The sequence below is a fragment of the Crotalus tigris genome, unplaced genomic scaffold, assembly GCF_016545835.1.
Source record: "Crotalus tigris isolate CLP2741 ecotype Arizona unplaced genomic scaffold, ASM1654583v1 scf7180000017791.1120302, whole genome shotgun sequence".
Classification (NCBI taxonomy): Eukaryota; Metazoa; Chordata; class Lepidosauria; order Squamata; family Viperidae; genus Crotalus; species Crotalus tigris.
Window position 1 is genome coordinate 511863 of NW_024096638.1, and position 12268 is coordinate 524130.

At 49.5% G+C, this 12268-nt stretch overlaps 1 protein-coding gene across 1 annotated transcript; it reads right to left on the bottom strand.

Annotated features, from left to right (window-relative positions):
* Positions 1–2571: 2571 nt before the first annotated feature.
* Positions 2572–8859, bottom strand: LOC120307544 (basic salivary proline-rich protein 1-like). The gene is made up of 2 exons (XM_039342400.1): positions 8804–8859; positions 2572–6296 (listed from the first exon to the last, which is right to left on the bottom strand). The coding sequence occupies exon 2, from the start codon at positions 6211–6213 to the stop codon at positions 5032–5034; it is 1182 nt and encodes a 393-aa protein (XP_039198334.1). The 5' UTR covers positions 6214–6296; positions 8804–8859; the 3' UTR covers positions 2572–5031.
* Positions 8860–12268: the final 3409 nt, after the last annotated feature.

Consider the following 12268-nt stretch of genomic DNA (forward strand, 5'->3'; position numbering starts at 1 on the left):
CCTGACAGGTATTCTGCCAGCAAGGTAAAGGTTTGCAATGTGTGGTATGAGCCAAGAAGTTATAAAGAGGTGTTGGCATTACCAAAAGCTGAACAAGAAAGATGGAAGGAGGCCATGGATAAAGAGATGAAATCCATGGGAGACCATGAAGTATTTAAATCAGTGACTTTGCCACAGGGAACCAGAGCTGTGGGTTGTAAGTGGGTATATAAGAAAAAGGTATTGCCAAATAATGATCTACAGTATAAGGGCAGGTTAGTGGCACAAGGTTTTTCACAATTAAAGAATGTGCACTACGATGAAGTATTTGTGCCAACTGTGAAAAGTGAGAGTATAAGATTAGCACTGGCGTTGGCAGCGGCATATAAGCATAAAATCTGGCACTTTGATATCACAACTGCATTCCTCAATGCTGAGTTAGAGGAAGAAATTTATATGATCCAAGCACGAGGATACGAAATTGCAAAACCTAACATGGTGTATAAATTAAACAAGCCTATTTATGGGCTGAAGCAGTCAGACAGAAACTGGAATATCTGTTTAGATTTAAAAGTTGCAAAGCTGATAATTGTATATATACCAGACAGTTACAAGGAGGGAATTGTCTACTGTTATTTGTGGATGATCTTTGCTTCATCGCAAAGGATGCATCACAAGTCAAGGAATTTGCTGATAAATTAGGAAAGAAATTCTAATTAAAGAATTTGGGAGAAATAAAAAATTATCTCAGTGTAGAGATACAGAAAAATGAAAAAGATGGTTATATTCTCAGTCAAAGGAGAAAAATTGAGTAGTTACTGGAAAAATATAATATGAAAGATAGCAATACTGCTCCCACATCCATGAGTATGGATTTTTATAATAGTTTAAGTGCGGACAAACGTGAAACCTGTGATCAAGAGATATATCACTCAGCAATAGGGAGTCTGTTATATCTATCACAGTGGTCCAGACCCGACATAGCTTGCGCAGTAAGCATTTTGAGTTATTTTACTGTTGCACCTACAAAGTTACATTGGATGGGTGTAAAAAGGGTTCTCAGATATTTAAAGGGAACTATAAATTTGGGTCTTCAAATACAGATTACTGAGGAATTGAAATTAAAGTGTTATGTCGATAGTGACTATGCAAATGACATAAACACAAGGAAATCAAATTCTGGGATTATAATATTGTTTGGAGGGACTCTGATTGGATGGAAGTCCAGAAAACAAACAACTGTTGCTATTTCAACAGCGGAAGCAGAGTTTATTGCTTTATCTGAATTGTGTTCTGAAGTAACATGGTATGTACAGTTGTTGCAAGATTTAAATATTAATGTAAAAGAATCTGTAAAGGTATTTGAAGACAATGCTGCCTGTATAAAAATGGCAACTGGTGAAAGGGTGAAGAACAGAAGTAAACATGTAAACATTAAGTATTGTAATGTCAGCGAAGCTGTAAAAGGAAAATTGATTAGTTTACATCATTGTTCTTCTGAGGATAATTTGGCAGACATGATGACTAAACCATTGGGTAGTGTTCACTATGGAGAATGTATTAAGTCAATAGGTCTGATGTCTCTTCCTGTCATGAAGGGAGGAGTGTTGGAATATTCATGAGCAGGAAGAGTCATGTGGTAACTCAGTCAGTCAATGTGAAGAAAGTGCTACTGAGTCTGTGCAAAAGGTATTGAGTTAGAAGCTGAATTTTCAGTCTCAGGTTTGTCTCTGTATCTCTCTGTAAGAGGTCTTCATTGAGCTATGTTGCTGTAAAGAAGAATGTATGGTATTGTAAATATTTTGATATGAATATAAAAAGGTTATCTGAATCAGCTAAATACAGTCAACTGTGAGAGCTTCTTATTTATTTTTCACCAACAGAGAAATTAAAATTCTCTAACACACCATTATTGCCCCCCCCCCCGGGTTGCCTTGGGCCTTGAAATCACAGCTTTGGCCTTCGGTGTCCTTAGGGCAACCAGTCAATTTGTCAGTCGCTGGCCCACAGGCAGAACCAAAAAGTGTGATCAGATCAGAATCCTAGCCAATGACAAACTGAACACGATCGCTGTCCCTCACCCTCACGTCTAGCTTTGCTACCTCCTGCTTGTTATTTGTTGGGACACAAAATAACAATGGTCAGGATGACCCACTTTAGTGTATCCTATAATTTTACTCCACAATTACTGCACAATTAGAGAGTTGGTGGAGCAGCTGCACAATGAACAATGATCAAATGTGTGAGAAGTAAAAGAATGACAGAGCTGGAAGGACCCTTAGAGGTCTCCTAGACCAACCCCTGCTTGAGCAGGAGACCCTAGACCAGGGGTGCCCAAATTTGGAACTTTAAGACTTGTGGGCTTCAGCTCCCAGAATTCCCCAGCTATCCATGCTACCTGGGGAATTTTGGGACTTGAAGTCCACAGGTCTTAAAAGTTCCTGAGGTTGGACACTCCTGCCTTATAGCATTCCAGACAAATGGCTGTCCAATCTCTTCCTCCAGTGAGGGAGCACCCACAACATCTTGAGGCAAGCTGTTCCACTGGTTGATTGTCCTCACTGTCCAGAAGTTTCTCCTTAATTCCAGGTTGCTTCTTTCCTTGATTAGTTTCCATCTGTTACTTTTTGTTCTGCCTTCAGGTGCTTTGAGAATAGGGGTCCATCTTCACTTAGATGACATCAGGCTCAAAAAACAAAATCCTTGTGTCATGGCTGCCTTTGACGATGTCCCTCATGCAGATATTGTCATGGTTCCGACAGATTAAACTTTCAAAAGAACTTCAAGGCATTGTTTACCTTAAAGAATCTTTTATTCGGGAAGCATAATATCGGCACTACATAGTTGAAGCCAAAAACTGAATTCCCCTTCCCTGGGCACAAAGTAGGAAAACACGATTCCCTCCTCCAACTAACAGTCATAAATCACATTCCCCAACTAACTTGAAACATGGGCTCTCTCCACAGCTCTCCAGCCCATCATTATCAACTCTGGGCTCAGTAAACTTGAATTCCCACGGCTGAGTTTTTTGTGGTTATGACTAACTGAACTCTCATCCACATTCCCCCCTCCCAGCATCAATCAGCTCTAAAAGCAAAAGAGAAAAATGAATGCATTTCCATGTCAAGCAATGTTAGCAGACGTTCTTGGTCACAAAATTGTAAAAACTACACTGGACTATACAAACAGCCTGCCGTGCCTAAATCCCACTCATTATACAAATTCTGTTGTCTTTTTGCTCAGTGGCCGTAGTGTGCTTAATAAAATTAGTGGGCTGTGTCTGCTCATAAACAGGGGAGCACTGGGTAATCCTGATTGGAACAGTATAGTGTTGTGGTCCATTGGCTGCCAGCAGAGTTGGCATCCAAGTCCGAGGAGGAGGAGGCACCTGAGTTAATACATCAGAGCCTTTGGAAGGCTTTGATGAGCAAGGAGACTCAGAGCCAGATGCGGAGCCGGGGCCATCTGCCCATGCTAAGGTGGAGAGGCAGCCGTTTTCGGGGCCTGAGCTGAGTGAGGAACAGATGGGTCCGTCCCAGATGCGTGTATGTGCAGAGAGGAGAGCAATGGAAGGCAATGAGATGGTTCTCAGGGAAAAGATGAAGACGTTAGCCAGCCCCTCCCTGGCTGGAACATAAGTAGGAGGGGTGTGGGAGTGGCCAGTTGTCACAGACAACCATTCGTGTTACAGGACATTTCCATCAGTCAGATTTATTTGCCAATATTTATTTACTAAGACTCAGGTTTGTCGGGACTACATGTTTTGTGTTTGAAGTGCTAAATGAGTCTCCCTGCTGGAAACTAATAGACTGTAATAGACATTGAAATTGCCTCAGCGGGTGAGGAAGATCACCATTGAAAAGCGATGGCTGAGCCTTGCTAGGAAGCCCATCCCCCCCATTTCCAAAACACAGCCTGGTTCACACAATTGTGTCACCTTCTGGAGGAGCACAAGAACTTCCTGAGAAAAGAGTAAAAGTCACGGTGGCTAATTTCATGCTGTAAAGGGCACATCCAAATCACTCAAGCCACACTCATAGTCTGGCCAGTGGTGTCCAACATAGCTGGCTGGGGAATTCTGGGAGTTGTAGTCCAGAAGCCTTAAAGTTGCCAAGAGTGGACATCCAGGCCTAGTGGCTGAAGGGTAGGAACCCGCAAAATGTACCAAGGATTTTAGGTGTGCAATATCTGCCCCAACACACAAAGGAGTCTTTTTTTTCCAAAGCACATATCCATAGTGTATCAGTATTAGATATCTATTGTATATCTATAGACACCCAGAAAAATACAGCCTACTCCATTTAACCCTCCAGGGAAAGATGGAAGGACAACGAGGCCCAGGCAGAAGAAGAACATCGTGGCTTCAAAATCTAAGGGACCGGTTGGGACAAAACTCAGCAGCACTTGTTCGTGTGGCAGCTGATAAAAACAGGATCGCCAACATGATCGCCAACGTCCGATAACGGATATGGCACAAGAAGATAATATATCTATAGTACATCAGTAGTAGACAGTACAAGTAGTCCTCGACTTACCAGAGTTTGTTTAGTGACTGTTAGACATGAGAACAGTGTTGAAAAAAGGGATGTGACCAGGGTAATGTGATCAAAAAGACATTTGGCAACTGACTCCTATTTATGACGGTCCCAGAGTGTTCCAGAATCACGTGGTCCTCTTTTGCGACCTTCTAACCGGCAAAGTCAATGGAGAAGCCTAGTTCGCTTAATGACCGTGCTACTCACTTAACAACTGCAGTGATTCACTTAGCAACTGAATGGGAAGAAAGGTCGTAAAATGGGGCAAAACTCGCTTAACAGCTGTCTCAGCTACAGAAAATTTTGGGCTCAATTGTGGTCGTAAGTCGAGGGCTCTGTGTACTCAGAGTCTGGAAGCAGCAGGATAGGACACAGATTAGGGACTGTCCTGGCCTCCTATTAAATTGAAATTACAAATTTTCATTTATTTAAAAATTAAAGCTCCAGGCTGCCAAAACTGTGCTTCAGGTCCACCTTCCTTTCTTCCATCCCCTTCCGAGCACTTCTTGGCCTGCCGTTAGGGCCTCGACCCTCCCACAAGGTCTCCCCAGGCATCGAAGATCGGTTTCCCGTCATTGTTGGCCTCTCCAGCCTCAGGAAGAGCTGCCGTTTCTCCCCTCAAGCCAACATCGGCCCCTCCCGCCCCCTCGTCGCTCCAGGCATCGTGGTACGAATAGGCGTCAAAGGGGGATTTGTTTAATCCATAATCCAGCTCCTTGTCAAAGGCGGCATCGCCATCTTCGTTTCTTTCTGCGGCGCCTTCTTCCTTCTCTTTTCCTTTCTCCCCCTCCTCCTGTTCATCATCATCATCATCAAAAAGGTCCTCCTCCTCAGTTTCGTTCCTCTCCTCAGCTTCTTTTTCAGGTTTGGACTCCTTCTCGGCTTCGGGTTTCCCCCCAGGTTCTGGCTTGTCGGAGGCAGTTGACTCGTCGGCAGACGGGTGTTTTTCGTGTCCCAGGTGGGAAGACGGCTTCTCTCCAGATGTGAGCTTTTCACCAGCCAGGGGTCTGCCAGGGCCCTTGGGGCCACAGTTAGAAGCTGGCTTCCCTTCAGGTAGGGGGCCCTCGTGAGTCAGAGGCCCAGCAGCTGAAGCTGGTTTCGGCTTGTCCTGGATGGAGTGTCCAGAACCGGGATCCGGCCTTTCATTTGAGATGGGCTCCCCCGTCCCAGATGTGGGTTTGTCACCTGGGGTGCTAGAAGTGGGCTTTTCGCTAGCGTTTAGCTTCCCACCAGAGGTGGCCTCATTATTGGGATCCCAGACCGGGTTCCAGGTTCCCAGATTGGGCAACACTGGCGTGGAAGCCGACTTGGGTCTGCCGAGGCCGCCGGACTTCTCCTTCCAGGGCATGTTCCCACCAGGCAAGCGCTTCTCCCTGGAGACAGGGCCCCCTCCCCGCTGGGGCCCAGTGTCCGGAGAGGGGTCCCTCTCAGATGGCTCTTGGGGCTTCTCAGCTGCTCCGGGCCTTCCAGAAGATTGAACTTCCAGGTTATTTGCAGGTGGTCTTTCCGGCGGTGGATACGTTTTAGGGATGAGCTTTCCAGGGGGGGCTGGACCTGCTGCCCCAGGGGGAAGGCCACCTTCCTTGCCCGACTGGGGCTCTTCAGCCACCATCTCCCCGTCCTCACGGCTTTCCTTCCCCTGGGGCCAAGGACTCTTCTGCCCCACCTCAGGCTCTGGGGCCATCATGCATGCCAGCATTGCTTCCTCCTCCTGCGAGACCCTGTCCTGGGGGGCTTCCCCAGGGGCACCGCTGGGGGACAGAGGGGGCTGTCCAGGAGTCCCTAAATAAGGGGGAGAGAAGGCAAATGGCGTCAGAGGGAGGGAAGGAGGCCTGGACCTGCCAACGCATGATCTAGAGGGGGGGTGGCTGGTTCTCTTGGGCTCCTTCTGGGGTCCCACTGAAACTGAGTTGATGGGCCCCTCGTTCCCTTTGCAAGGAGGGAGATCCTTCTCCTTCTAGGGACCCTCCCCCAAATAAGGACCCGGATGTCTCCTTGGTGCAAAACATCTGGGATGATTTTCCCCGGTTGGGTACAGAAACCTCTGCAAGGAAACTTCCTCCTCCCCCCTCCTCTTCCTTTCTGCAAACCACTCCCTGCTAGCACTGATGATGGCACCTAGTTGGGCAATGAAATGTCTGCAAGAAAATAGCCAAACAGTCCTCCTCCCCCGCCTTCCCCTTCCTCCCCCCTTTCTTTCTCCTCCATCCTGCAAACCCCTCTCCCTGCCAACACTGATGATGTTCCCTAGTTGGGTCATGAAACGTCTGCAAAATAACCACCCAGCTCAGAGAGAACCAGGGACCCCACAGTCCTCTTCCTCTTTATCTTCCTCCTCCTACCCCTCTTCCCCTCTCCTCCTCCTACCCCCCACCTCTGCAAACTCCTCTCTGTTCCAACACTGATGATGTTCCCTAGTTGGGTCATGAAATGTCGGCAAGAAAACCACCCAGCTCAGAGAGCACCAGGGACCCTGAGTCCTCTTCCTCCTCCTCTTCCTCTCTCCAAACCCCCTTCCTTTCCAGCACTGATGATGTTCCCTAGTTGGGTCATGAAACGTCTGCAAGAGAGCCACCCAGCTCAGAGAGCACCAAGGACCCCTCATTTCAATCCTGAGCTACACAAATTCTCAATGGACTTGGCTCACCAAATGACTGACATCATCCAGAATGCCCGACCGTGGCAACTCCTAAGACTGGTGGACTTCAACTCCCAGAATTCCCCAGCCAGGCAGGCTGGAAGCTGAAGTCCACCAGCCTTAAAGTGGCCAAGGTTGGACACCCAGGCCTAGACTCTTTGTGAGATTTCACCTGGGCTCTCGCCAAACAGCTTCCATGGCATGGAGCTGGCCCTCTCCTTCTTCCGCGCACTCCCTTCCCTTCCCCGCTTCCTCAACTCGATAATGGGGCGAACATTCCGTATGAAGAGCAAAGACTAATTGTTTAGCACCGTTTATATTACACAATGACAACACTTGTCATGAGGTGTGTCATTATAACAAGCCTGTTCTTTCCACTGAGCCTCTGATGTTTTCTTTGTATTTTTCCTTTTGTGCCTGTGCGAAACTCAACAGGAATTTGTGAGGTTTCTATTTGTCTACAAAATATGTTGGGGGTGGACAAGCTCTCAGGAGCTGAACCCCACCCAAGGCTTGCAGGTGTAAATGAGAGGAAATGACCTGGAAATAATTAGGGGGAAATGAATGGTTAGTCATCAGAATTACAACCATAGGGCCTGGGCAGTTGTGCCCCCCCAAACCAGGGCAAGCTCACTGTGGGGAGGGGGCACAAGGGACCCTCCCAAGGTCTACCCTGCTCACCAGCATTCCTTCCAGTAAGGCTTTTAGGACAGGAGTCTCCAACCATAAGAACTTTAAGACTTGGGTACGTCAGTTCCCAGAATTCCCCAGCCAGCAGGTCTGGCTGGAGAATTCTGGGAGTTGAAGTCCACAAGTCATAAAGTTGACCAGGCTGGAGACACCTGTTTTAGAACACAGAATAAGGACCTGGGTGGTCTTCTAGTCCAACCTTTTACTCAAGGCAGGAGACCTTACATCACTGCCCCCCCCAAGTGTTCCTGGGGGATTCTCAAAGCCCAGTAGATTCTTTGGAAGCCCCAAGTTCTCCACAGGGAGGCCCAGGCGCCCTCAGAGCCCAGCTGGGCAACCTCGGGGGACCCAGAATTTCCCAGTGTGGCTCTGCTGGCCCCCACCCACTGCCCCCTCCCTCGCAGGACTTTGACTGAGCTTTGGGACTGTCTAGGACAGAGCCGGGGAACCTTGGCTCTTTTATGACTTGTGGACTTCAACTCCCAGAATTCCTGAGCCAGCCAACCCCCCCCCCGATTAGCAGGTGACTCTAGACCAGGGGTCTTCAAACTTGGCCCTTTTATGACTTGTGGACTTCAACTCCCAGAATTCCTCAGCCAGGCATGCCTGACTGAGGAATTCTGGGAGTTGAGATCCACAAGTCATAAAAGGGCCAAGTTTGAAGACCCCTGCTCTAGACCTTATGGTTGTCCCAACTGACCTGTTTTATAACAATCACAATGAGCAGACTCCCTTACGGTCATAACCTGAGGACTGCCTGTACCCCAACCTGGCACCTCTTCCGAGAGGAAGGACGCAGCAACTCTGCTGCTGAGGTCGCGGGGTGCAGGAAAGGACCCCGTCCGCTTCCTCCTCCTCCACCCTGCCCACCCCCCCATCTCCCTTGCCCAGGTGGTCTGCTCCACTCCTAGCATCAAGCCAGGCGAGGAGCTGCCTTCACCTGCACGCAGCCTGTACTCACTTCGGGGGGGTGCGGCCGGCAGCCCCGTCCAGAGGACCACAGACCCCACGAGCAGCAAGAGCCACCCCGGCTTCATGCCAGCAGCACCAAGAGACGGATGGCTCCCGGTGCCCAGAGCGCGCTTCTTCCAGGCTATAAAGCCTGCCCTAGGTTGGGCTGTGGGGAGGGAAAGGAATGGCTGGCGGGAGGGCCCGCCAGGCCCTGTGGATAAGCAGGTTGTGAGTCCCTTCCCTGACAGCCACCCCAGAAGTTCTGCCTCCCACACAGCAGCCTGGCAGATCCGGCAACGGCACAAAGCCAGATCGCCTGAAGGCTTCTGGGAGGGAGGGAGGGAGGGAGGGCTGGACCCCAAGGATGACGGCTCTGGCTTCTGCCCATGGGGGGTCTAGGAGACCCCTGCGTTTCTTCCCACCTGCCTAGGCAACCTGCACACTTGGGGTCTACCGAGATCAGCCAGCCAGGAACATTCCTTCTGGCAAAGCTGGCAGCAGTAAAAAAAAAAAAATCGGTCATTTTCAATTCAATTCAATTCAGATAAGAGCTGAAAGGGACCTTGGAGGTCTTCTAGTCCACCCCCTTGCTCAAGCAGGAGACCCTGTACCGTTCAGAATAAGAGAATAGCCGAGTTGGAGAGATGCTTGGAGCAGTGGTGGGATTCAAATAGGTGAACAACTGGTTCTCTGCATGGATGCCGCTTCCGGAAGTCCATTCTGGGCCTGGGCAACAAAAAATTAGCTACTGGTTCTGCCAAACCGGTGCGAACCGGCTGAATCCCACCACTGGCTTGGAGGTCTTCTAGTCCAGAGGCCCCCAAACGTTTGGGCACCAGGGACCAGTTACGTGGAGAGAGGTTTTTCCGCGGACCACAATGTGCGTGGTTTTGTGTGGGGCCTGCATCCTGCGGATGGGGCTTCACTTGTTTGTGTGGACCGGTTACTGGCATGCCGCGGCCCAGTACTGGTCCACAGACCGGGGGTTGGGGACCCCTGTTTTTATCCAACCCTCTGCTCAAGCAGGAGACCCTGTACCATTCAGAACAAGAGAATAACAGAGCTGGAAGGGACCTTGGAGGTCTTCTAGTCCAATCCCCTACTCAAGCAGGAGAACCTGTGCCATTTCAGACAGGTGGCTGTCCCATCTCTTCTTCAAAGCCTCCAATGATGGAGCAGCCACAGTGTCTGGAGGGCAGCCGTCCCACTGGTCAATGGTTCTCCCTGTCAGGTGGCTTCCAGGTTGCTTCTCTCCTTGATTAGGGGGGAAATTCAATGGCATTGAAAGAGAACTTACGGCCATTTTTCTCATGACCGTTGCAGCCTCCCCCTGGTCACATGACCAGAATGCAGACACTGGGCCACCGACTCGTATTTATGACGCTTATGCAGTGTCCCGGGGGTCACGTGATCCTCTTTTGCAACCTTCTAACGAGCCAAGTCCATGGAGGAACCCAGATTCACTTAACAACCACGTGACCAACCTAACAACTGCAGTGTTTCACTTAACAACGGTGGCAAGAAAGGTTGTAAAATGGGGCAAAACTCACTTAACGAGTGTTTCGCTTAGCAACAGAAAATCTTGGGCTCGACTGTGGTCGTAAGCCGAGGACTATCGGTGATGGCCGTGTCTGCCCTTGTGTTATCCAGAGTCGGGCAGCGCTGCTGTTCCTCCCGCCCGCAGCCTCCCATAATCGGGCATGTTTCTTTATGGCTTGGCATCATCGCCCACGGTCCCTGGCAAACGTGCCCAGACTCTGACACACTTTAATTTGTTTATTTAATTTATTCAGAGGACCTACATGGCCGCCCCCTCACTCCCAGCGGCTCTGGCTAGCCGACAAACAATGAAAAGCTCGATAGAAAAAGGATAAAAACAATAAACGTCCACCCCACTGGCGACAACACGCAGTCAAGCGAGGTCCTGCATGGGCTCCATCCTGGCAGGACCAGGGTTTGGGGGTCTTGCGAAGTAGGATCAAAATTGAGGCCAGTCTAATCTCTATGGGAACGATGTTCCAGAGGGTGGGAGCCACCACAGAGAAGGCCCTTCTTGGGGGTCCCGCCACATGTACAGGTAACCTTGCCTTACCGACACTTCATTTAGTGACCAAACTCACAAAGTCACTGCAGTTGTTGAGTTAGTCACCCGCTTGTTAAGTGAGTCCAGCTTGCCCACTGATTTTGCCGATCAGGTGGTGGCAAAAGGGGATCACGTGACTCCGGGACTCTGCAGCTGTCATACATACGAGTCGGTTGCCCAGCGTCTGAATTTCGATCACAAGACCGTGGGGATGCTGCAACGGTCGTAAGTGTGAAAAAGGACCGATTTTCAATTCTGTTGTTAGGTTCGGTCACTTAATGAGCTGCTGTGAGTCAAGGTCTATCTACAGTCGTCTCCCTTGGCCTGGTTTGGAAAAGATATGCACATGGGAAGGCCGAGGAGAAGATGGGTCCTTGCCTTCTCCTGAAGCTACGTCGCTCATTTGCCCGTCTGCACTTGGGAGAGACCGGAAAAGCTGGCCAGGCCTGGAGCAGCCCACAAGGGTTAGCAGTGAGAGGATGCTACATTCCAGGTAGGTCCTTCTTGACCTGCACAGTAAGTGGAAAGAGCCCCCCCCCTTAAAAGAGGGGGGGATAGGACATCATCCATCTCCAGTCTACCCCAAAATCCTTTCAGCAGGTCCAAGGAGGTTCCACCCCCATTTGCACTCCTCAGGTGACCCTGAGGACACAGGTCAACCTCCAGGTGGCCTCAAGGACTCTCTAAAAGGAGGCAAAAGACCAGCTGTCTGCAACGAGTATAAATCCTTCCCTTCTCCACCATCCGGTCAGAACCTGAAGGAGCTTCTGGGATGAGAAGCGAAACGTCTTCAAAGGAAAAAACAAGGAAGTCCAGTTGTCTCCTGAAAAAGCACCTTTGGGACAACCAGGACCTGGATGACTAAGGACCTGCAGAGACATTTACGTGGCACAATGTTCAGGCCCCATTTGCAAAGGGTGATTAGCCTGTGGCATTCCCATCATTGTAGCCGGACACCCTCATCAATTGTCTCTTTAATGGAACAATAACCTTAAGTAATTGAGAAATTAACACCCAAGCATGATAACTATCCTCATTTCCTCACCCACAAGAACAGGAAGAAGTAGCCAGGTGGGAGCAATCTTTACCTGTCTTGGTGGAGACTGTGACAGGGATCAGCTGGCAGAACCAGTTCCTGGGGCAGGTGCCTCGTCTGTCTCCCGCAGGGCTCCCTGGGAAGAAACAACCTGTCAATTCAACCAAAGGAGAAAGAAGGGGGGCAGGCAGAGGGGCTGCCCACACACCTGAGTGACCTCCTCTAGATCACAGGGGTCGCCAATCTTGGCAACTTTAAGACTCGTGGACTTCAACTGCCAGGGTTCCACAGGCAGCGTAGCTGTAATCTGTAATTTTATAAAACTTTTTTACAAAATGAAAACTATCATCACGCAT

Bases quoted from the DNA above. Each gene is read 5' to 3' on its own strand.
- LOC120307544 (XM_039342400.1), bottom strand. From the start codon at position 6,213: ATGCTGGCATGCATGATGGCCCCAGAGCCTGAGGTGGGGCAGAAGAGT.